The 26,772-nt window shown below is 46.3% G+C and overlaps 1 protein-coding gene across 1 annotated transcript in view; it reads left to right on the forward strand.

Moving 5' to 3' along the window:
• The window catches only part of LOC148506590 (uncharacterized), an 88,973-nt gene that overhangs the window by 30,405 nt on the left and 31,796 nt on the right, over positions 1-26,772 (forward strand). The window contains exons 3-19 of the mRNA XM_088446663.1: positions 125-261; positions 3,651-3,986; positions 4,127-4,249; positions 7,245-7,475; positions 10,413-10,568; positions 10,762-10,947; positions 11,363-11,476; positions 12,815-13,048; positions 13,374-13,484; positions 16,656-16,848; positions 18,982-19,127; positions 20,879-20,995; positions 22,210-22,362; positions 24,407-24,635; positions 25,369-25,570; positions 26,147-26,297; positions 26,498-26,682. Coding sequence (XP_088302789.1) covers positions 125-261; positions 3,651-3,986; positions 4,127-4,249; positions 7,245-7,475; positions 10,413-10,568; positions 10,762-10,947; positions 11,363-11,476; positions 12,815-13,048; positions 13,374-13,484; positions 16,656-16,848; positions 18,982-19,127; positions 20,879-20,995; positions 22,210-22,362; positions 24,407-24,635; positions 25,369-25,570; positions 26,147-26,297; positions 26,498-26,682 — 3,004 coding nt within the window. The remainder of the gene's footprint in view (positions 1-124; positions 262-3,650; positions 3,987-4,126; positions 4,250-7,244; positions 7,476-10,412; positions 10,569-10,761; positions 10,948-11,362; positions 11,477-12,814; positions 13,049-13,373; positions 13,485-16,655; positions 16,849-18,981; positions 19,128-20,878; positions 20,996-22,209; positions 22,363-24,406; positions 24,636-25,368; positions 25,571-26,146; positions 26,298-26,497; positions 26,683-26,772) is intronic.

Consider the following 26,772-nt stretch of genomic DNA (forward strand, 5'->3'; position numbering starts at 1 on the left):
CTATATTTGTGATATAAAGTTCTATCTCATGTTTGCTATGAGCTTGCTGTTTGATATTGTACAACTTATACTGTGCGTGTTGTTATAATTATGCGTCATAGACTTTGTGTCTCCTTTCATGTAGTTGCCAGGAGGGCTTCCTAGGTGACCACTGCCAGTTGGTTGGGCCGCCCTGTTCATCATTCATGTGCCAAAATGGAGGTTCATGTTCGCGCTTATCATCCTCAGAGTACCGTTGCACATGTGGGCCTGGGTGGACAGGTGAGCATATTGGTATATGTCTGTATGGGATTTTAGGGCTGCGACTGCTTTAGCATCTTCTGCCGCAGGTGCATTTGCGGCTGTATGTTAATGCTAGTATCAGCCCTTCCCCTGGCGTACGAGCCTCTGACTGTGCAGGGAATGAGACGCCCACTTTGTATGTCTTTAGATGCTGATAGATGGCGTTTCCCACTGGGTCGAAGCTCCAGGATGTATCGTATTTCGGAGCTTGGTACATATGGAAAATGCAGCAAAATTAGGAAAACTGACGTTTTGGGATTTTTGGCTAATTTTCCTTTTAGTACATCCCGCCCACTATATGATAAATATGCCAGTCGTAGCTGGCCATCCGTACACCTGGTATCGGCCATGGCTGAGTTGTACGCTCATAGCAGAAGCATCCTACGGGGAAATGCAATAAACAGCCATTTGCAACAAGATTGCTTACTATCGGCAACTTTTTGCAACCGGATTTAGGCCCTGATTCAGAGCCGGACGCAAGTGGCTGCTCGTTCGCTCCGAGCGATGTTTGCCCAACTGCGCATGCGTACGGATCGTTATACGCATGCGCGAACCACTCAGTGCGGCCGAAATTCATGTGCTCGCAAAGTAGCGAATGCCTGATAATTTGAGTGACAGAAAGAGGCGTATGTGGGTGGTAACAGGGGAAGGTGCTTGAAAACGGGGAGTGGAGATCCGATCGCAGGCGTGCTTAAAGGTCAAAACGGGCGTTTTATGGGTGTGCATATTTAAAACAGCAGCGTCATTGACCACGTCACTGGGTTCTTTTATAGCCAGAACTGCTCGCAAAATTGTGGTAGCAAAAACCAACCACAAGAATAGCGAGCAGTTCATACCCTGGTCGATGTACTCGATTAATCTAATAAATAGCGGACATGACGTAGGATGCGAGCGGCCAGGGGGCGTATTTTTCCAAAAAACGAACGCAAGTTTTGTTCGCTCGTTCAGACCTAGAGGCGTGAACAGACCGCAAACAGCGAACGGTTCATTAGAATAGCCACCCCTTGTTTTAGAACGAACGACCGCAAATAGCGAGTGGCTCTGAATGAGGGCCTTAAAGCGCTATTTTTTTATTTTGTAAAATATAAAACCAGGCTGGGATTTCTCTTCACAAAAGGTCGCTGTAAGTTCAGCAGCTAAAATCTCTGCAAATCCCACATTGTGACCAAACGCTGCTCCCTACATTGATCCCCATAGTGTCTGTCAGGAGAATGGAGCTCAGGTCGCACCCGGTTTTCCTGTAAATTATAAGACAGTGAGTCACATTATTCTTATCACCGAATATATAAGGCTATTGTTTTGTATTCCAGTAAGATCACAATAGTGTCCTATCTGACAGACTAGCATCAGCCTCTCTGTTCTTCTTTTTTCCTTTATAGTCTCCAACATACAATTTATGGATCTACCCCTTTGCTTGTTTGTCTACAAAATACAGCACAATGACCCCTGTATTACATGAGCGCTCTAGTGGAGCTTGTGATTATACGTACTCATTTTTTAGTCATTGAATTATAGAATGTATGTATCTGATAAGGGGATACAGTCACTATCCTGTCACATGGGATGCCGGTGCTTAGAACACCGACACATGTCAGAATCCCAAAGGTAAGTAGCGGGGTTAGGGAGAGGGTTAGGGTTAGGCACTAAGGGGGGAGGGATAGGTTTAGGTTGCGGGGGAGAGGTAAGGTTTAGTAGCGGGGAGGTTAGTTTAAGGCACCAGGGAGGGTTAGTATACCTACCAACAGGTGTCGGTATCCTAACCCTGTTGGGGCCCCTGATAAGCAGTATGGCTTATAGCTAACTCTTCTTTATGACTTTCCCTACATGAAGGGGGTGGTATCCCAGATATGTGGTCAATTATAAAATGTTTAATATATAATGTGCCCCCTCTCATGGGACTTTTGGGAGCGACCTTAATTCAGGGGAGAGTCTCCCAACTCCCGGGAAAGTGAGAAAATCTCTCGCAACCTGCTGGCCGCAACTACTTCTGAGGTGAAGAGTGGTGGTAAAGGATCATGATGATACTACAGCCCCAGGTCTCCACATAAAATAATCCCGCCACCATGACAGCATAATGGTGGCCAGCCCATATGGCCGGCCATAAATCATACATATCAACTTTGTATTTATATTTTCCTCACAAAATTATGGATTTTATCTACTTTTACGTAGTTAGGGAGACAGTGGGGTTGTGCACGCCCACATAGCACAGGCTGCACCCACATAGTACTGGTCACACCCACATAGCACTGGTCACACCTACATGGCACTGGCCACACCCACATAGCACTGGTCACACCTCCTCTGCTTCTGAATACAGGCCCTTAATCAGTTTAAGCCCCAGGCCCATATGGGCCTTAATCCGGGCACTGCTTGTCACACTAACCCACCCACCCATCCACCCATTGGTGGTCACGGTGACTTACTCCGCCATTGGTGTATACATTGGAGACATCACTGACATTAGCAGAGTGCAATGATCCCATTTGTCCGTTCCATGCACCAGTGTAAACAGTACACCCAGCGTAAATGCCAGGGAGCCGCGGAAGCACTTTGCAAACACGTAAATACTGCGTCGTTCATGCAAGATATTGCAGAACAAATCGGTGGCTGTTTTAAATTTGAGGGTCAAACCCACTGAAAAGCCAGCCGCTGTTGCTTAGTAAATATATACCTTAGGCTGTAAAAATTTCACCTTTCATCTTCTTAAATGCCTTAAACAATTAGTTTTTGCCAGTTTTATAGTTGTTCTCTTTTATCTGGGTAGGATAATTTCGTTTGTATTATGGAGCACAGAAAATAAATAACTAGGGATGTGCAGGCTCTGATTAGTTCGGATTTTCCCGCCCAAAAATCGGGTCTCAGAAAGAGGCAAAGCGTCATCTTTCATGGACAAACATCATCATTCCTGGACAAAAGTCCATGAAAGATGATGTTTGTCCATGAAAGATGTCGTTTTTACCTATTTGTCAGACCCAATTTTTGGTGGGGAAAAAAAAAACAGAATTTGGCGAAAATCCAAACTAATCTGAGCCTGCACATCCCTACAAATAATGCATATTATACATATTCTATAATGTACATCTCCCCATAATGTAATGAAAACGGTATAGAAAGCAAGATGATACTAAGGAGACATACCATTCCTCCTCCTAAAATAATTATCTAAATGAGAATTTATTATAAATAACTTTTTCACAACGTAAAAGTCAGCACAACATGAATGAGCGTAGAAGGGCAACAATTTAAATGATCGCTGGAACTGTTAATAACACAGGTTGTCTTACTAGAAGAGATTGTGGATTCCAGAAACCCAACAAAACCGATTTACAAATAGCATAATGAATGATCTCTATAATGTCACCTAGGTAAGAACTGTGAGTACGTGGATCACTGTACAACCAACCGCTGCATGAACAATGGCAAATGTGTCAACAAGGCACCTGGGTTTGAATGCCAGTGTCAGCGTGGCTTCGATGGGGAGGCTTGTGAGAAGGATGTAGATGAATGCCAAGAAGCTGGCACCTGCAGGAACGGAGGGCTTTGTAGGAACCTCGTAGGGTCCTTCCACTGTTTATGCCCAGCTAAGTACGATGGCATCCATTGCGAAATGGTGAGAGGGGTCTGCTCCTTTAACAGCTGCCTGAACGCAGGGACGTGCCATCAGACAGATGTCGCCTTGTACCAGTGTGCGTGCCCACCAGGTGAGTGCATGACCTTGACTGGTCTCTGTTTCAACTTTAATAATATGGCTGTTAGTGGGAAGGTTTTGGCCCATTTGTGATAGCGTCCTGCACCCAGGAGGGCGTAGGATGATTAATGAATGGTCTGTTTTACTCTTTAGGTTACACAGGTTCTCAGTGTGAGGAGAACATCGATGACTGCATCAACCACAAATGTCAGAATGGGGGCACCTGCGTGGATGGACTGAAAAAATATAGCTGTAACTGCCCCCCTGGGTGGGAAGGTATAGATAGAACAATCAGTCTCCCCTTCATCCAAACATGTGTCTATCAATTTCATACTGTCTCCTATCATTCTTTACCTTCCTTAAGATAGCCGCAGACACAGTAATACAGTACCTGTCCAAGAGCTGAACCATGAGATCATTGCCCAATTCAAGTGCACACATGGAGGTGGTCAATTGGACCAAGATTTGGGAGTTCAGCACTTTGGCCAAGACGTTAGTTCATTCCATTAATGACGCCGAAGGGGCTGGTAAAAAGTACAGGGGCTCGAGGCTGTCAAAGAAGTTTAGCCAAGCACCCAACATGGTGTGGCGAGGACTCCTCCCGCAGCACCAGTGGCTCAGTATTTATGACATAAGTCCTGAAAGTCCCATTATTTCCAGTGTCACTGGGTCTTGTACCACACAGAGGGTGATATCATAAGCTGCCAGCTTTACAGATACACAACACATAGAACCAGGAACATGGGTTGGGTGTGAAAGACGTCTTAAAACCGTTTGCATAATAATGTAATTAATTTCCTATTTGGTAAGGCAGTAGAATACATTGAAATGTAATGTGAACTTCCCCGTAGATAATTCCATTGCCACTAAAGTTTTAGGGCCTGATTCAGAGCCGGTCGCTATTTGCGCTCGCTCGTCCAGAAAATAGGGGTGGCTATTCTAATGAACCGTTCGCTGTTTGCGGTCTGTTCACGCCTCTAGGTCTGAACGAGCGAACAAAACTTGCGGTCGTTTTTTGGGAAACTACGCCCCCTGGCCGCTCGCATCCTACGTCATGTCCGCTATTTATTAGATTAATCGAGTACATCGAACAGGGTATGAACTGCTCGCTATTCTTGTGGTTGGTTTTTGCTACCACAATTTTGCGAGCAGTTCTGGCTATAAAATAACCCAGTGACGTGGTTAATGACCCATAAAACGCCCGTTTTGACCTTTAAGCACGCCTGCGTTCAGATCTCCACTCCCCGTTTTCAAGCACCTTCCCCTGTTACCACCCACAAACGCCTCATTCTGTCACTCAAATTATCAGGCATTCGCTATTTTGCGAGCACCTGAATTTCGGCCGCACTGACTGGTTTGCGCATGCGTATAACGATCCGTTGGGATCCGTTGGGCAAACATCGCTCGGAGCGAACGAGTGGCCACTTACGAGCGGCTCTGAATCAGGCCCATAATGCGATATAAAAAACTGCGTATCCATCATGGGCTGCAAACATATCAAAGCCAATGCACGCATAGGGATGGACATCGATGGTCGATGTTTGCCAACCATTGATGTTTTCTTGCTGCGATGTTAGTGTTTTCACCATTCGATGGCAACATTCCGATGTTTGCTGTCATTGAATGGTTATCATTCAATGGTGTTCCGATGTGGCTTGTTTTCTTTAAATACTAAAAGCTATGCCTCCCCTGGCTGCTGTGTGATGATCTGCATGGCTCATGCTGCTGGGATCGTTGGAGGCGGTCTCTCACTGCCTCAGACGTGACCCTCAGTCCCTCCCCTCTCTGCTAGTTCTGATTGGCACTCTGAGACAGTGAGAGCCAATCAGTGTTCAGCCCTGGTCCTGCAGCAGCAGTCACTCACAAACGCACACACATCCAGACTCCCAGTGTCAGCTGTGACATAGCAGCAGCAGGGGAAGTGACAATGTTTCTCTCTCCTCAGCTCTGCCTGGTTGGCCTCAGCTGTTTTTTTTCTTTGGCTCCGAGCCCTGCCCATAAGCCCCACCCCCAATCCCACCCCTTAACTATTCATATTAATAGTTTTTGCCATTGAAATTATTTTGACGCGATGGTTAGTTACCATCGCATTGAAAGATTCCATGGTGGAAGTACTGCCATCATATGATGGTGGGCTTCCGATGTCCATCCCTATGCGCGTGCAATTCAGAGTGCACAGATCTCAGCTGCTTCTCCATGTGCTCTAAATGGGCGTTTCTGGGTAGCAACAATACGAAGGCATGCGTGAAAAAAAAACATTTTGGGCCAGATTCAGAGCCGCTCGTAAGCGGCCGCTCGTTCGTTCCGACCGATGTTTGCACAACTGCGCATGCGTACGGATCGTAATACGCATGCGCGAACCAGTCAGTGCGGCCGAAAATCGTTTGTTCGCTAAATAGTGAATGCCTGCTATTTTGAGTGACAGGAGGAGGCGTATGTGGGTGGTAACAGGGGAAGGTGCTTGAAAACGGGGAGTGGAGATCAGAACGCAGGCGTGTTTAAAGGTCAAAACGGGCGTTTTATGGGTGTGCATAATTAATACAGCAGCGTCATTGACCACGTCACTGGGTTATTTTATAGTCAGAACTGCTCACAATATAGTGGTAGGAAAAACCAACCACAAGAATAGCGAGCAGTTCATACGCTGGTCGATGTACTCGATTAATCTAATAAATAGCGGACATGACGTAGGATGCGTGCGGCCAGGGGGCGTAGTTTCCCAAAAAACGACCGCAAGTTTTGTTCGCTCGTTCAGACCTAGAGGCGTGAACAGACCGCAAAGAGCGAACGGTTCATTTGAATAGCCACCCCCTTTTTTCTGAACGAGCGAGCGCAAATAGCGTCTGGCTCTGAATCAGGGCCCTTGTGCGCCTGTTGCAAAAGATGCGTTCTATTCTCATGTGTATGCTTAGTGGGTGGTAAGTTCAGACAGATCTCCTGCACAGAGTATAGGGTACGTGCTGTTGGTTGCTCTTGTGAATGGAGCAGTGGGACGGTGCATTTGCCATGATGCGTACGGCTCAGAATACGGTCGTATAGTCACATCAGGATTCCATTCGCATTCCATTCGTAGCAGGCGCCCGGAATTGCCTTTGCAACTCATGCATCTCAGAATCCAGCTCAGTCTTGTCAGTATTTAGGAGAAGCTTTTATTCAGAAATAACACTTTCAGCTGATAAAAAACTCAATGAGGATGTTTATTTAAAGATTACATTTCTCTTTCTTGTGTCGGAATATCTGCTGCTACCGATTGTCTCTTCCTCTCTGTTAGGAGGGTATTGTTCGCGAGACATTGATGAATGCCAGGCTCCTGGCATCTGTAAGAATGGGGGCACGTGTCAGAACATGCCTGGCGAATACAAGTGTGTCTGCGTTAATGGATATGACGGCAACAACTGTGAGCACAACATTGATGATTGTGCCACGGCCACCTGTGGAGATGGAGCTACCTGCGTGGACCAGGTCGGGACTTATACCTGCGAGTGCCCCCCGGGCAGGATTGGTGAGTCCCTGTATATATGGCCAGCAAGGCTCTCTGGATGTGTAACAGGGTATATAAATGTCCACAAGGTGTATATGGCATACTGTACCTTCCAACTTTACCAAGCCTTTTTGTATAAGCGTGTTATAATAATATGCAGGGTTTACCTGCTGTATCATAAATGGAGGCAACACATGACCTGTAACTCCTCCTACTCCTCATATATAGCCGTGTCCACCAATCAGAAAGAATTAGGTTTCCTTTTGTCCAGCAATGAGGAGGATAGGACGGGGATTCAGGGCTCAATTCAGACCCGCTTGCTAGATGCGTTCGCACGCTAGATGCGTATACAAAGTTCAGCAAGGCAAGCGATCGCACGGCAAGGCATCAGCTCGCCCACTAAGTCTTGGCGTGTGATCGCTCTGTGTATGCAGACGCCGACAAGCCTATCTTAAGACGCCCACTTGCGCACGTCATCTGCAGGATGTGTATGCAACCATCGGTACCATCGGAAGCGAACATAACGCTTGTGGCTGACCATACCCTACCACGAGCACTGCGAGTGCTTCAGTGTGAAATACAAGCACGGGGTCTAGTTACTAAGCAGTGTTAGGAGACAGAGTGAAAAGTGATAAGGTGCCAGCCAATCAGCTCCCAACTGTCATCTCACAGGCTGTGTTTGAAAAATGACAGTTGGGAGCTGATTGGCTGGCACCTTATCACTTTCTTATCACTTTTCACTCTGTCTCCTAACACTGCTTAGTAACTAGACCCCTAAGTGACCTGTACCATGACGCTGTCTCTTAATTATGCACGGCTCTGAAACGGCGTTAAGACGCTCAGGCACGCCTGCGGTCGCACCTCCACTCCCCCGTTTTGTCAGACCAGCCCCTGTCACCACCCACAAACGGCCTCTCCTGTCACTTACCCATCTGGGCAGTCTGTGCGCAGGGAGCGAATGCTTCCCGAACGCTCGGACTGGTTTGCGCACGGGCACTGCGATGCGTACGCATGCACAGAATGCAAACAATCGGCTGGCTCTGTGCGAACGCTTCCTAGCGAGCGGGTCTGAATCCGGCCCACAGTTCCTTGGTATTAATTGTCTCGTAGCTTTGAGCCGTAGAGCGCTTGATGGTTTCCTCTCAGCATTGTCTACTGTATGTACTAAGCCTTGTAGAGAGATAAAGTGAACGGAGACAAAGTACCAACCAATCAGCTCCTAACTGTCACTTTACAGGCTGTGTTTGAAAAATTACAGTTATGAGCTGATTAGTTTGTACTTTATCTAAATCCACTTTATCTCTCTCCAAGGCTTAGTACATAGACCCCTATTACCTGTAGGTACACTCTAACATCATCAAATAACAGCAATGAGATGTGATTGGTGAATAGAAAGGGTACAATTTTATCATTGAATATGTAAATCAGAGGGTGCCCAAGAAAGCAATTGCCCACTCCGCTACAACCAACACACACGACCTTATACCCCCTGGCGAGTTGTGGAGAAAATACCTCCTAATCCCTGTCACAGACTGGGCCCATCAGAAGGTGCCCAGCTCCCATCAACGTCCCTCCCTCCATGGGTTATAGCTCCTTGGCCACACTCCCTGGGTCAGTGCTCCCTTCCTGCACCACCTGTAGCCACTGGGGGTGATGCTTTACTGCCCCACTATGGCTCAAATAAGGTAGATTAATAAAAACTATAATCACCAACAAACATTGGTGGGTGAGAGGAAGAACCCTCCCAGAAAATTTCCAAATATAACCTTACACCCTCCCACCAGTTTCCTATTTCATGCAACTATAAACACAATAGCAATCCTTGCAGATTAACAATTCATCCCCAGTTAACCAATATGCTGGATTTCTCTCACAACCAGTGCGCTTATCCACCATCAGGCTAATAACGCCTTGCATTATCTTTATCTTAGGGTGAGTACTTTCACTACTTATCGTGGCTGAACTGAGAAGACGACTTCACAATCCACATGCTCTTATGTCTTAGCCATGAGGGAGTATGTCTAAGACATTGGGCTCCTTGTAGAGGAGTGAAGGCTCAGGAGCTAGAACATACATAGCGGTGTATCTAAACTAATATTCTGTGGGGTTATTTGTTAGGTATGAGATACGATGAACCTACTGGCAATTGTTCATTTAAAAAGTGTTATAATTCTGTGAGTTGTGCTAAAGGAATAAAATGTTTTACTTTACCCACGTATTGCCTAGGTAATGTTATACCTACTTAGGAATCTCAGGTGTACCAGGTTGGCATAAAAGGCTGTCTCTGAGCAAACCAGACAACTGGCACAGCAAAAGAGCAAAACATAACCCGGTATCCTCATATTAGGTGGTGCCAGTAGGATCAGCTGAAGATGAAGGGAAAACAATTAACTCTGCCTGTCCTCGTGGGTCATTAGATGTTTCAACTTTGTTCTGTGATTCTCCGCTGGCTTATTGTGGCGTGGCCTGGTCCATTCTATGTTTGTCTGGCTGTGATCTGAATTCGGTTTCGCTCATCTTTGCTGAGTTACCATCTCTAACCATCCTCTGGATAGGCAGCAGTGGTCTAACAATGCTTCTCTGGGGGCTGCGACCTGTGGGTTTTCTGTGGTGGGGACCCTGATGTAAAGTATACTGGGGTCATCATTAGATTCTGTGTCCTAAGTGAAGAAGGACACATAGCTACTGTACAGTAGCAGCATAGCGAGTCCACTTCTGGACCAGACGCCAGAGAAGTGAAATAAGCATACTGGCCACTGTAAGTACTTTTCTTAAAAAAATGCCAAACTTGACCAACCCTGATACCAGCACCTGACTTCTTGCCCTGAGAAGCTGTGAGACAGTGAAAGAGTCTCCAGTTAAGGATGTCCACATTTCTCCAAGGGTAGAATAAAGTGTTTGTCTATAATACATAATTACGTCCACACCAGACACTGCCAATTTCTTCTCCACCTATAGGTCTTTTATGCCATATGGAGGATGGTTGCCTAAAAAATCAGTGTCACCCAGATGCCACATGTGACACTCACCCCTCGTCTCACAGGGTCTTCTGCCGCTGCCAGCCTGGCTACACTGGACCCACTTGCTATGAAGACCTGGATGAATGTCTGCTGGGTGAGAAGCATGAACAACAACTATTATATATATTCTCCTCTTTATACTTCGAGCCTCATACATTTCCTCAGACCAGCATCCTCCATTCCTCCCTGTAGCCTCTGCCATCTTCCTCCATTCTCTTTCCCACCGCCGCATCCATATGTTGTCATGTGCACATTCATATCTCTACCTTATGTCTTCCTCGCCCCAGGCCCGTCTCCCTGTGAGCATGGCGGAGAGTGTGTAAACACCAAGGGCTCTTTCCTGTGCAGCTGCCCCCTTGGTTACACGGGTACCCGCTGTGAGCTAGAACAGAACGAGTGCCAGTCCAATCCCTGCTTCAATGGAGCTGTTTGCCTCGACCTCCTGGCTAGTTTCCGGTGTATGTGCACCCACGGTGAGAAGGTGTCCATCTATATGAACCATATTTAAGGGGGAGTTGTATCAAACCTTCTAAAGTGGACAAGCTGGAGAAGTTGACCACAGCAACTAGTCAGCTTCTACTTTTCATTTATCAAGTCCATACTATAAAATGGCAGCTAGAAGCTTATTGGTTGCTAGTATAAACATCTCCACCACTTTAGAAGGTTTGGTTCATCTCCGCCATAGTATGAAATTAATATTCTGTCTTATTTATTTTATTTATTTATTAACAGTTTCTTATATAGCGCAACAAATACCGTCGCGTTTCACAATTTGAATTAACATTATACTGGGTTGTAAAAGACATACATACATAAAAGACATTTATAAGGGTAAGAGGGCCCTGCTCGCAAGCTTACAATCTATCTATCTTATCTTCCCGTCTTCAGGATACGAGGGAGAGCTCTGTGAGCAGGAGGTAAATGAGTGCTTAAGCTCTCCCTGTCTAAATGGAGGAAACTGTACAGATCTGCTAAATGACTTCAACTGCTCGTGTCCTCCAGGTGAGAAACATTCACACTCAAATCAGGTAAATCATCTGACCATAAAGCAAAGTAAAAACAAAGTCCTGCTATAACGTATAAATTATTTTGGTGAGTTGTAAGGATAACAGTGCAACCAGGTTACTCAGCCGGCGGTCTCTAGGACCTGTGGAAGCTCAGCAGGAGGCCTGACCTCCGACACGTGCTACTATACATGCGCGCCTTGTTCGCGTGCCTTTCTTCCATGGCGTTCATAGCCAATGGAGGCATCTCTGAGACTCCTGCAGATATACCATCCCAACAAACCCCACAGAGTACTGCAAGTACACTATATCACCACTGCTACATTAGAGGGGCATAGTGCTACTATCCACCGGTGTATTTACCATTCTAACGCCCGTTGCACTATAACACCCAGCGATACCCTAATGCTCCAGGCTGCATTTATACTAATATATGTACACATGTTACATCCCTGTGTCTTGTGTTACTTGTTGTTCTACCTGGTTTCAGAAACCTAACACCTGGTTAAGCTGTACCAGGTGTGGACTAACCTCTGCCAGCACCAAACAATTGCGTTACATACAGTATATAGCACCTTATACACTACGGCCCAGGGTACTGTCTGGTATCTAGTGGGACTATTCCACTGCACAGCTTCACTACCGCTACTCTGCTAACAGGTTATGGGACCAGCACCCTCAAGCTAAGGTTCTTCTCCCCACATACTGACACAACCAAAATATAGACATATCTGTCTCTGCATCCACTTCCAGGTCCACTCCCATATTCCTATGAAACTTCACGTCTTTCAGGCTAATGAGGATTAGGGCAACACCGCTAAAACCAGGAACATTTGTAGTTGCCCTTTGGATAGGTGACAAGCGACTGTCTTCTTGAGAGGTCTTCAGAGAGCAAGAGAAACGAGGAGATGTGTTAGACCCTCTAAAGAGTGGAGGAGAGGACAAGTGGAGACGTTAGTTGCCCATAGCAACCAATCAGCATCTAGTCAGCATTTATCAAGTACATTCTAAAAAATGATAGGTAGAAGCTGATTGGTTGCTACAGGCAATTTGTACACTTCTCCACTCTTTAGAAAGTTTGTTTCATTTCCCCCAAAGTTTACACATGGTCTATCATGAGGTCTATCTATAATTATCCTTGTTAATAGTCTCAGATTGAGACAGGGCATTTATTTATGACTTTATATCTTCTTCACTGAGTCTGTCTTATATTTTTCCTATATTTTCCTGCTCAAAGCATTTCCCTTGATCCCGAATTCTTGAACTTACCCCCTACTGTATATACTCAACCCTACTCTATAACACCGTCCTGTAATTTCCTCTTCCTGTTCCTCAGGTTTTCAGGGCGCACGTTGTGAAATAGACGTGGACGAGTGCTCTAGCTCTCCCTGCCATTATGGCCACTGTGTTGACCATTCAGGCTTCTTCACATGTGGATGTTTCGATGGATTCACTGGTCCATGGTGTGAGCAAGATATTGATGAATGTCAGAGTCAGCCATGTCAGAATGGTGCCCGATGCCAGGACGTACAAAATGGCTTCCAATGTTTATGTGAGCCAGGAACCACAGGTTAGTGCAGCACTCTTCTCTGCCGCTAGTTCTGGTTCCTTCCACCTGCTCTCCATGCTTTCATCATTCTGTAGCCATAGTTATATGACAAGGTTAAAAAAGAACACGTGCCCGTCAATAACAACCTTCAAAAATTCTGAAATGTGTTGATCCAGAAGGAGGCAAACCAATCCCTGGTGCGATAGGTCCTGAATTTTACTTCTAAAGGCAATTTAGAAATGTAGAATTTAGATGAGTAATCTCAAATATTACACCGATTGATACTCCACGTTTTTCCACTGTTTTATGCTTCATATTATCGAGTTCTGTTATTGTCTTTTCACAGGTCCCACTTGTGATACATATGTGAATGAATGTGACAGTAACCCATGTGTACGAGGACAGTGTACCGATCTTGTGAATGCCTTCGAATGTCGTTGTGATCCTGGGTTCTCAGGTAACGTAGACCATTTAAATATATGCAGTTCATAGCGTGCATTGTACTCTTGATAAATGACCTGTCCTGGGACACCAGTAAGCTTTGTTCTATCAGGTAAATGTATATAGGTGAGAGAGGATTTCTGCCTGAAATTGGTAGTTAAAGACAAAGACATTGATTTTGGTACCACTGCCATGGAGTGAGTATCTGATACTTCTTAGTAACACCTGAAGCCATCACTGCCCTCCCCAGTGTGTTACCATAACTACAGATGCCGCTAAGCATTGTCTGACCATCACTGCCCTCCCCAGTGTGTTACCATGACTACAGATGCCGCTAAGCATTGTCTGACCATCACTGCCCTTCACAATGTGTTACCATGACTACAGATGCCGCTAAGCCTTGTCTGACCATCACTGCCCTCCACAGTGTGTTACCATGACTACAGATGCCGCTAAGCCTAGTCTGACCATCACTGTCCTCCACAGTGTGTTACCATGACTACAGATGCCGCTAAGCATTGTCTGACCATCACTGCCCTCCACAATGTGTTACCATGACTACAGATGCCGCTAAGCATTGTCTGACCATCACTGCCCTCCACAATGTGTTACCATGACTACAGATGCCGCTAAGCCTAGTCTGACCATCACTGTCCTCCACAATGTGTTACAATGACTACAGATGCCGCTAAGCCTTGTCTGACCATGCTTGCCCTCCACAGTGTGTTACCATGACTACAGATGCCGCTAAGCCTTGTCTGACCATCACTGCCCTCCACAATGTGTTACCATGACTACAGATGCCGCTAAGCATTGTCTGACCATCACTGCTCTCCACAATGTGTTACCATGACTACAGATGCCACTAAGCCTTGTCTGACCATCACTGCCCTCCACAATGTGTTACCATGACTACAGATGCCGCTAAGCCTAGTCTGACTATCACTGTCCTCCACAGTGTGTTACCATGACTACAGATGCCGCTAATCCTTGTCTGACCATCACTGCCCTCCACAGTGTGTTACCATGACTACAGATGCTGCTAAGTATTGTCTGACCATCACTGCCCTCCACAATGTGTTACCATGACTACAGATGCCGCTAAGCCTTGTCTGACCATCGCTGCCCTCCACAATGTGTTACCATGAATACAGATGCCGCTAAGCCTAGTCTGACCATCACTGCCCTCCACAATGTGTTACCATGACTACAGATGCCGCTAAGCCTTGTCTGACCATCCCTGCCCTCCACAGTGTGTTACCATGACTACAGATGCCGCTAAGCCTTGTCTGACCATCACTGCCCTCCACAATGTGTTACCATGACTACAGATGCCGCTAAGCCTTGTCTGACCATCACTGCCCTCCACAATGTGTTACCATGACTACAGATGCCGCTAAGCCTAGTCTGACCATCACTGTCCTCCACAGTGTGTTACCATGACTACAGATGCCGCTAAGCCTTGTCTGACCATCACTGCCCTCCACAGTGTGTTACAATGACTACAGATGCCGCTAAGCCTAGTCTGACCATCACTGCCCTCCACAGTGTGTTACAATGACTACAGATGCCGCTAAGCCTAGTCTGACCATCACTGCCCTCCACAATGTGTTACCATGACTACAGATGCCGCTAAGCCTAGTCTGACCATCACTGTCCTCCACAGTGTGTTACCATGACTACAGATGCCGCTAAGCCTAGTCTGACCATCACTGCCCTCCACAATGTGTTACCATGACTACAGATGCCGCTAAGCCTAGTCTGACCATCACTGCCCTCCACAGTGTGTTACAATGACTACAGATGCCGCTAAGCCTAGTCTGACCATCACTGCCCTCCACAATGTGTTACCATGACTACAGATGCCGCTAAGCCTAGTCTGACCATCACTGCCCTCCACAGTGTGTTACAATGACTACAGATGCCGCTAAGCCTAGTCTGACCATCACTGCCCTCCACAATGTGTTACCATGACTACAGATGCCGCTAAGCCTAGTCTGACCATCACTGCCCTCCACAATGTGTTACCATGACTACAGATGCCGCTAAGCCTAGTCTGACCATCACTGCCCTCCACAGTGTGTTACAATGACTACAGATGCCGCTAAGCCTAGTCTGACCATCACTGCCCTCCACAATGTGTTACCATGACTACAGATGCCGCTAAGCCTAGTCTGACCATCACTGCCCTCCACAGTGTGTTACAATGACTACAGATGCCGCTAAGCCTAGTCTGACCATCACTGCCCTCCACAATGTGTTACCATGACTACAGATGCCGCTAAGCCTTGTCTGACCATCACTGTCCTCCATAGTGTGTTACTATGATTACAGATGCTGCTAAGCATTGTCTGACCATCACTGCCCTCCACAATGTGTTACCATGACTACAGATGCCGCTAAGCCTAGTCTGACCATCACTGTCCTCCATAGTGTGTTACTATGACTACAGATGCCGCTAAGCCTTGTCTGACCATCACTGCCCTCCACAGTGTGTTACTATGACTACAGATGCTGCTAAGCATTGTCTGACCATCACTGTCCTCCATAGTGTGTTACTATGACTACAGATGCTGCTAAGCATTGTCTGATATTCACAGCATGTCTGCAAATGGCTGCAACGGGTGATGGCACTCACCTAAAATGACACGTTGGTACAAGAATTATATAGTAACTTCCATATGCTGGACAATTGGATAGATGGTTATTTTAATAATTTGGTAATAATGATTTCACTGATGTCTTCCTGTCTCAGTAACTGGTTATAACAATTAAATAATACTACACCAAAAAAAAGTAAAAGGTGCCAGTAAGTACCCCCACACAAAACGCACTGGTTGTAGTTGATACAAACGTTATATTAATGGAAAGTCCCAATCACTGCACCAGTGTGATGTATGAATGGTTAAAGGTATGGAACTGGCCATATATTTATCTCTATCCAGATGAATTTCATTAACCACTGACCCATGTGTGTGGAATGACAACAATTTTTTGCAAACGGTGAGGGAACATGGATTCAGGCACTTATATGAAAGCAAAGTGTCCCCCAACTAATGCAATTTCTCTCTGGATTTTTTCTTATTCCTCTCAGGTATTGTGTTACTGGTCTCACATCTAGTCTTGTGCTCTCTCTCTCTCTCTCTCTCTCTCTCTCTCTCTCTCTCTCTCTCTCTCACTCTCTCAGGCCCTCTCTGTGAAGCAGACATTGATGAGTGCAGTTATGATCCTTGTTACAATGGAGGGGTCTGCCACAACACAGATGGCGGCTTCCTGTGTGATTGTCCACCAGGGACAGAACTACCGACCTGCGCCCTCCAGAAGAGCAGCTGTACCAACATCACTTGTGTACATGGCACCTGCCAGGCACAGCACAACAGGTTGGGTTCTGTACCCCTATGCATTTTTGTCCGATATGTACCTTTAACATTTGTGGTTTTGTATTTGTCTACAATCTATCGGAACTTATTTATTACCAGTTATTTATATAGCGCACACATATTCCGCAGCGCTTTACAGATAATATTTGTCCATTTACATCAGTCCCTGCCCCAGTGGAGCTTACAATCTTTATTCTCTACCACATGTACACAAACATACACACATGGGGTAATTTTTGTTAGGAGCCAATTACCCTACCAGTATATTTTTGGAGTGGGAATCAGTATGAATGACAGCCAGTCCTATGGCCGGCGGTTCAAATCCCGACTAGGTAAGTATAACCAACCATACCTTGCCCGTAACTCTGACCCTCCCTTAGGGGTGCCTAACCCTAACCTCCCCCCCTAGTGCCTAACCCTAACCCCCCCTAAGTGCCTAAACCTAACCCCCCCGTCCCCGCAGCCTAAACCTATGTCTCCCAGGGGGGGTGCCTAACCCTAACCCTCCCCTGGTGGTGCCTAACCCTAACCCCTCCCTTCCCCTAGCCTAACCCTAACCCTCCTGGGGGGGTGCCTAACACTAAGTCCCCCCCGGGAACCCCTAACCTAACCCTCCCCGCCCCCATGGCTGTCTGCGCCCGCCGCCCAGCTTACCTTCGTTCGGTATGCCAGGCATCGGGTTCCCGGCGTTGGTATAATGACAGGCGTCAGGATATCGATGCCTGTCATTAATACCCTGCAGGGATTAGACAGTCGGGAAGCCGGTGGTCGGCATATCGAGTGTTTAACAGGCTGGTTCAAATAGACTCAACCCAGCCTCCAACAACTGGGGGTCTCTGCCCTCCCGCCCCATGCAATCATCCTAACAGTTATTCATATAATATACATTTTGTTGCTTGAAGTCTCTGCGGTCCATAAGTTGAGAATGCATGATGCGATCTCCACACCGATAATACCGGAATTCTGTTGAAAGAGTACGCATCAATACGAAACCAAACACGGCTTTCTTAGCATGTATAAAACCTTAGTTATCAAATATCTTTATTTCCCAGCATTTATACTAACTGAACCAACTTAAATCTTATACTTTAAAGCTTATTAAACCTTATGTGTGAATATGTAATGTGTGAGTATGCGGGGTGTGATGTAAAGAAGCTAGTTAACTTGGGACAGATGCGTGTGCATGAAGCTAATAAAACAGTGTTTTCATACAGGATCTTATGCATTTGCTAATATGTGATTAGTTACCAGCGCAATTGTGCATATTAATGTGTGTGTGAGAAATGGTGCACTTAAATCTCACTTACTAAGTGAACATCTAGCAGTGTGAAATGCTGAGCCTGATAGTTCCACATGCCCCCTCTCTCAGCAGCCCCCACCTTTCCCAGGCTCTTTATTCTCCCAGACTCTTGTGTGGATGCAAATTAACCTAGCTACAAGACCCAAACCTAAGATAACACTCTAGGCTTTGAAGTTATTTAATTGCAGGAAGCTTGCTAATGTAAGGTGTGTATTCGAGCCGGGCCACCTGGAGTGAGAGCAGACGTTATCCAGAAAGCTTATCTACACAGGCTCGTTATCACGTGGCCATTTGCTCTGTTCTAGTTAATGCAATCCAATTTTGACATACTGTAAAGCCATTTCTGAAATATATCCTTTATAATACGTAAAGTCATGAAATGGGCTTTTGGTGAATCGCCGTAACTTATGGCGATGGTCACAGATGCATTTGCATGATGCTAATAGTATTATCGCCACATGTACTAAAGTGTGAGTTTTTCTAAAATGGCGCTTAGGCGGCCATTTTGCAAAATGGCGTCTTGCGGCCAGTCGCAAGATGGTGTTGCTGCGATTCAATTTTAAACTGATCTTGTCTCAGCCAATAATCCAGTTTCGACACTGGTGTGGGGTGGGACATCCAGGGGATAAATTAGACATATAAAGGAACCTGTGTCCAAGGGAACTCTAGGCCCAATGCATAGTAGTAAGACCCTGATAACAAATAAGTATTTTCCTGTATCACTGTAAAAGAAAGCACAAGTGGATTAAAGATTGATCATCAATTAAATTTTTTTCATAAATTGTACTATGTGAGAAATACATACAGTGTGTCCAATGTCTCTTCCTTTGCAGTTCTCAGTGTTCCTGTGATGCTGGCTGGTCAGGCCCAGCTTGTGATGCTCCCATCCATCAGTGTGTATATAATCGGTGTGAGAACGGAGGACAGTGCCAGCCTCACCAGGACGGTTATAACTGCAGCTGTACTAGCGGTTACACAGGTGACTACACCTGACCTGCACACGGTCAGTTTAGTAAACAGAGCAACAGAAGAGAGCGCAAATATTAAGTATCCCTCAAGTGTATGTACGGGAGACCGCAGCTGATGTCGGTGAGATCTGCTGCAGTCTCCCATTTTCGATCGCTAAAGCAGCCCCCATAGGTTTCTATTGGAGCTGTTGTATTTCGGAATTTACCAGAACCTTTTAGATGGCATTAGCCATTGTAAAAATCAAAGGGAGAAGGATCCATAGGATCCCTCCCCAGCAATGAACGGCTGTGCATGCAGAATGTGACTGTATATGAAAAGTTATTTTTTTCCTATTTAAATTCCACCCTACCATGCAACGGTATGCAGTCGTGAAGCCGGCGGACCTTATACCGACAGCTGGCTTCCCGACTGTCATATCCCGGCGAGGGTTAAATGGCCGGCGTCTACATCTAGACGCCGGTCATTTTACCGACGCCGGAAGACAGGTGCCCGGCATCCCGATCGAAGTGATGCCGGGCGCCGCTGCGAACAGCCGCAGGGGAGGTTAGGTTTAGGGCTCCCGGGGGGGCTTAGGGGTAGGCACCCCCCCAGGAGGTTAGGTTTAGGCTACGGGGAGGGAGGGTTAGGGTTAGGTACCCCCGGGGAGGACTTAGGGTTAGGCACCCCCCCGGGGGACTTAGGTTTAGGCGGTGGCGAAGGGGGTGTTAGGTTTAGGCACTTAGAGGGGGGATTAGGGTTAGGCACTGGGGGGGAAGGTTAGGGTTAGGCACCCTAAAGGAGGGTTAGCGTTAGTGGGTTAGAAATTGGTTAGTAAGTACTTACCTTCGACGATCAGGATTTCCTGCTCTGCCGGCCTCCTGGCGTCGGGATTCCAACCGCCGGACAGGGGTCCGGCGGTAATTCATACTGATTCCGTTGATGACATTTGCATTTCTCTATTATTTACTATAGTATTAGTAAATACTAATAGTAAGGCATAGAATCATTTTAAAATAGCAGTTTTCCAGTGGGAGCTTAAATAAAACATATACATAAATACAATAACAGAAATGTATAAAACCAATAAATTGCCAGAAATGAAATTCAATAACATTCAAATATTAAATCAATGTGGTATATATAGGCAAAGAATCGTACTGTATAAAGGTGCATACAACCTATTGATGCTTTACATATACAGTATATGTCACATGGACACTTTGAAATCTAAATGTTTGCACTTTATTCCTGCTAATTTATGATTTGAAATATTGTTTTATTTTATTTGCGTGTTTTATTTGAGCTCCTATTCATTTACTGTTTTACAATCAACTAATTATTGAAAATGATTATTTTATTAGAAACCTGACCCTTAATATTAGTAATGATAATTACCAACTTGCTTTATAACTAACTTTTCATTTTCAGTAGTTTGTAATATTAAAATAATTTAGTTTTAAATAATGTCTAAAGTTAGATGTTCCCAAATCCGCCATTACAGTCCAGGTTTTAAAGATATCCATGCTTGGGTCCAGATGGTTAGATCAAATTGACTGAGGTACTAATTAAGCACCTGTGCTCAAGCATGGACATCCTTAAAACGTGGACTTTAATGACAGAGTTTGAGGAATCTCTGTCTTAAGTTATTTTTAGTTTATCTGGTTTAGCAGACAAATGTTGGTGCACTAAAAAATATCAGGGGTCCCGTTTTGGCTTGCCGGACATATGGTCACCCTGCCTATGCTATAAGGCTGATATTGTTTTTTTTCCCCCCTTTACTAGGATTACACTGTGAAACTCCCATCCTACTCTGTTCCCTAGACAGCTGCCAGAACGGTGGAGTCTGTCATCAGCAGCCCAATCTTACCCTCACCTGCCTCTGCCCTGTGGCATGGGAAGGTAGGTTATAATAATGGAACACCTTCAGTAGCATAGAGATCCCTTCATGGGAGAAGTAACCTTCCTATATTTAGGCAGATGTAACTGCGGACTTCGTAATACCCCTTTTACACCGGAGCTAAAACCCGGGTTATTGCGGGGTTAACCCGGGTAGCTCCTTGGTGTAAAAGGGGAGAGGGTTGGATCGCCGGGTCAAGTGACCCAGCAATCCAACCCAGGTAACTTGCAGGGTTTAACACGGGAGTAACCCGTGAAACCCTGCAGTCTGAACGGCGTGCTCCGGGTCACGATGACCTGGAGCGCGCCGCATGCAGACCGATTGGTCCGGCTTCAGTGGCGCTTGGAGATGACGTCATCGCCAAGCGTCCACTTCAATGCCGGAAAAGCCGGGTCTATGCAGACCCGACTCCGGTGTGAAGGGCGCCGACTCGGGAATGTCCTGGGTCGGCGCCAGCCACATTCCGGGTCTGATCCGGATTGGAACCCTGTTCCAACTCCTGGTCAGACCCGGAATTTAGGTGTAAAAGGGGTATTACAGTACTCTACATTGTTCTGTAATATACTAATGCTATTTTGAGTGATAAAGGACTGTTCCACTTTTAGACAATGACCACCAGATAGAATGATAAAACCTTGAGGTTCCATCTAACTTAATAGAACGCTTATATCTGATGGCTGTGGCTTAGAGCTTCCCCGTGTATAACTATACAGTTGGCTGCCTGTGCTGAGGGGGAAGACCAACTGATGACTTAAATATCACATAACGATATTTTGAACAATTTAACTATAACGAAGTCGTTATCGTTCAGTCGTTCAAAAAATCGTTCACTTTCTGACTTACAACGATGAACGATAATCGTTCAAGTGCGCTCCCGTTTCTAGTTTGTAGTTCATCTTCCATTTCAGACTGTCCAACCTAACGATTTTCATTAAGGGAAGGAACATTTTTCGTTCATCGTTGAAATAATCGTTCAAAAAATCGTTCATTACAGTACAAAAAATCGTTCACTTTTTCAAGGGAAAAACTGAATGAAAATTGTTAACGAAAATCGTTCACTAACAAAATCGTTACGTGTGTATGAAGCATTAGGTCGGTCAGTGTGTTGGCCCCCCATACTCCTTCCTGCCTCATTCAGCCAGCCACACCGTGTGCCATTAATTCCTGGTGAATCGTCTGTTCAAACCCCAAACGCCTGTTCTCTTCCTCATTTAAGGTCCATACTGTGAAGCTGATGTAGATGAATGTACAGAAGATCCCTGTGAGAACGGGGGCAGTTGCATTAATAGCCCTGGATCATACAGCTGCCAGTGCACCCCAGGTTATACGGGGCATCAGTGTGGGGCAAAATTACATCAATGCGCACCAGGTGATGTATGCATTTTACACTCATTATGTAACCACTGGATTCATAGCAATATACTGCAGGCAGGAGCACGCTGGAGGTGGCCACACACATGGCAATTTAGACCAGATTGGCCTGAAAGAGTCCTGGCTGTAGACCACCTCCAACAACAGTTTAGAGAACCTATATCCGCACAGGGGGCCTGATTCAGACCCGGTCGCAAGCGCTGAGCGCTCGCAACCAGGTCGATGGTGGCCCAGAGCGCATGCGCACGACGGAGCCGGCTCCGTCGTGCGCATGCGTGAGACCTGGATAGCGACGGGCAAACCGTCGCTCCGGGTCTCGTACCAAAGGGGGCGTGCTGTTGATGTTGAGTGACAGCACGCCCCCTTTGGTGGGCGGGCTGGGGGGGGTGGCTGCCCAAATGGGGCCGGCCCCACTGACATCACAAGTGATGTCAGTGGAGAGATTCCGGCTCTGTTAGAGCCGAAATCTCTCTGGGGTTTGCGGCAATGAGACCCTACCACAAGGGTCTCGTCGCAAGCCCGATGGTCGCGATGGTCTTGACCATCGCGACCATCTTCCTGGCCGCTCGCTATAGCTGTGGGTGGTCACCCACAGCTATGCGAGCAGCCAGGAGGCCATTCTAAAAAAAAAAAAGGCCGGCCCTGATTCAGAGCGAGCGCTCTGTCAGAGCGTCCGGCTCTGAATCAGGGCCAGGGTTCAGTCATTGACGGCTGCAAACACGATGTTAATGCGACTATACGCTCTGCCCCATTCTGAGCAGCCCCCATCATTATCATCGGCACTTACGCCTACGCCATGCTAGGTGCAGGGGATCCATCTGAATTTGTCACCCACAATGCACCCCGCTGGCTGTACGCTCACATCACACCCACGAAGCGGATCTCTCACGTACATTCGCATTGTCTCTTCCCTGTTACCGTCTAGAGACGTCCATCTCTTGGCGGCATAGAAACAACTGAGTTGCATAGAGCTTGAATTCACGCGTATGTTCACAACTCAGAATTAGGCTGCATGTGGGGCATTTAAATTGTTAGCGCCCACAGCTGTGACTAATGGGTGCCCGACGGAGCAATGTTGCTCCGTTCGTGTGCGAATAGCGCCAGGAGCACTGATGCCTGCTCGCACCCTCCTGAGGTGGTGAGCAGAAATGTACGGTAAAGGTGGGTACACACTACACGATATGCTCCCTGGGCGATATCATGTAGTGTTGTCCCCGGCAGGCTGTGCTCAATGTCGTTCATGACATTGAGCACACCCACTGAACGATATCATTAACGATATCGTTCAGTGCCGGGCTCTCTACCCCATTCCCTGACAGGCAGCAACCTGACGAGGTCGTCAGGTTGGCCTGCATGTCAGCCCGATGAACGATAATGCCGAACGACCCGCGGGAACGCGCGTCGTCGTCATCGTTCATCTTTTTGAGGTTAAAAATGGACGATAAAGTGGACGACTGAACGATAACGATATCGTTATCGTTCAGTCGTCCACTTTATCGCCCAGTGTGTACGCACCATAAGTCCGTGGTTTGGGCGCGCCAACCAGGACTTAGTCGTTTTATGTGGCTAAACCCAGTCTGATTGGGCGCGACAAGCGTTATAATTAATGGGCGCCCAAAACAATTGTATTGTTTGACGCCCATTAATTAGCGCGCCTAAAAAAACTAATTGAATCACCCCCTATATGTGCAGTCATTGGCTAATGGGATACTAGAGGATCTGGTCTCTTGGAACCAGCAAACCTGACTTATACAATTGCACATGACAAACCAGATCTGTCCAATTTGGCTACCTACGTTCGTGGGTATTTATATATTTAATATCAATGTATTTAGCCAGCTTTCCATAACACAGTGTATACAATATAGTTTGTGTCTGAATTGCCTGTTTATGAGAGATAATATTCTCTAACACCCCACAGTACACTTTTCCTTTAGCGTCCTCTAGTTTTAGTAATCATCTGCTCAGTTCCATATTCTCTCTTATCTCCTTGTTGGTCCTTTTGATGATTCCCTCATCTGTTCCCCTTTTCTTCCCATTAGACAGTTGCCAGAAAGGTGAAATATGCATCAGTCTAAATGACTCGTTGGTGTGCACATGTCCCCCTGGGTACATGGGGCAGATGTGTCAGGAGAGAGTGGATAGGTGTGCCAGCTCACCCTGCCAAAACGGGGGTTCCTGCAGGGACCAAGCCTACTCTTACACGTGTGATTGTGCCAGAGGCTATGAGGGTACAAAGTGCGAGGTCAACACTCAAGACTGTACCAACAGGTAAGACGGCTCAGGCCTGCACAGAAGAAGGACATAGAGGGTGACGGGACAGCAAGAGCTGACCCACCAAACTACACTATGCTGTGTTAGGAGATAAAGCGAACGGTGATAAGGTGCCAGCCAATCAGCTCCTACCTGCCATTTTTCAAACACAGCCTGTGACATGGCAGCTAGGAGCTGGTTGGCTGGTACCTTATCACCGTTCACTTTATCTCCTAACTCAGCTTAGTAAATAGACCCCTAACTTATTTCTATAGGTATTTTATGCTTACTTAGGATTTAGGAAGAGAGAAATAAATAGTTCCTTATACATCAATATAGTTAATCAAAATAGGGCATGCAAGGAACAGCTTCCAGTTGTTCCTCCAGAATAGAAATAGTTGGTTGCATATGTATGTGGTATGGATGGCGCAGCACAATGGCACAACGATTAGCACTAAGGTCCTGGGTTTATTTTCCACCAAGGCCCTATATGTGTGGAGTTTGTATGTTCTCCCTGTTGGAGTGGGTGCTCCAGTTTCTCCCCACACTCCAAAAACATAAATTAACCCTAGTGTATGTGTACATTTGGTATGGAATATAGATTGTAAGCTCCACTCGGGCAGGGACTGATGTGAATGACTGAAATATTCTCTGTTATGCGCTGCGGAATATGCGTGTGCTATATAAATAGCTATTAATAAATAAAACACTGTAGATGACCCATCCATCCCTGTTTTGCATTTCCCCTCAGCTCCTGCCTTAATGGGGGCTCCTGTCTGGACGGTATCGCCTCCTTCTCCTGTCTGTGCCCAGATAGATTCACGGGTAACCATTGTCAGGAACAGCTGACCTACTGCACGTCTGATCCCTGCAAGAACGGGGGAGCCTGCCAGGAGGCCCCGGGGGGCTACGTCTGCTCCTGCACTGAGGTGTACACAGGGAACCACTGTGAGGTGAGGAAGCCTGTGCTGAGGGTACAGAGAATTGCACAGATCTGTCCTAGCTGATGAGATGATGCACCGGGTTAAGGTTATCAGGTCATGCATTCATTATATGTTCCAGGTATCTTATTCTAAAATAATTTCATCATTACATCACAGAGAAAGTCCTCGCCACCAAATCAGTATAATACAAGTTTCACACCAACTTTTATTATCACGCACAGCATCACCACAAGTTCCTCACCAAAAGCCCCATAGAACATAGAGCAAGTCCCTTACCTATGTTCACTAAATTGTCCGTTAAGTTATTACCCCACCGTCATTAGGATATACAGCAAATGTCCCTCACAGATGTTCGTTAGAAGACCCAGCAAATAAAGATTATAATTTTCTCTTAAATGATCAAAGTTCCCGCAGTTGTACTTAAGTAACAAGGGTCATCTCTAGGCTCATCGCTAATCTGAATTGTTATCGTGGTCCATCTTCTTATTTGTATAAACCACCACGGCCTGTAATGTATGAGATTAGGAAGCATCTGAATGCTCTCACACAATACGATATCTTGCTGCTTTTTTACTGTCCTCACAGAACATCATAGACTTCTGTGCTCGTAGACCGTGCCAAAATGGAGGCTCATGCTCTCAGACGGAGACCAGGTACCGGTGCCTGTGTGCTCTCGGATGGGTTGGGAGTCACTGTGAGACCCCTCTTCTGACCTGCAAGGCCACAGCTTCCAGAGGTACCGTATACAATGTCCAGCTTTCCCCGACCACGGGACATTTCCCCTCTGCATATTCTTCTCCTCCTTGCATTGTCCATTTCCAGTCTTTGAAAGTCTTTTTCTGGTCCCATGAAATAACTTATGATAAAACAAAAAGCACTATTGATTTTGTGATAGTTGCTAACTAGTGTTCTGCTTCATTGGTTCCCCACTCACAGGGATAGACCCAGACACACTGTGTAATGGACACGGAAACTGTGTGGATTCCGGTACATCTTATGTGTGCCGTTGTCTCCCTGGTTACAGCGGTGCTCTCTGCCAGGAGAAGATTGATCCTTGCCAACCAAACCCATGTAATAATGGTGGCCGCTGCCGGGAAGTTTCTGGGTCGCCCTCGTGTCAGGTAAAAAAACATGTAGCTTTGATATGATAGAAGAGTGAATCACACATCAACAATATTTGGAAACACGGGTGGTTTCCATCAACGATATTA

Source organism: Taudactylus pleione, unplaced genomic scaffold, assembly GCF_031769625.1.
Source record: "Taudactylus pleione unplaced genomic scaffold, aTauple2 ptg000400l, whole genome shotgun sequence".
NCBI lineage: Eukaryota > Metazoa > Chordata > Amphibia > Anura > Myobatrachidae > Taudactylus > Taudactylus pleione.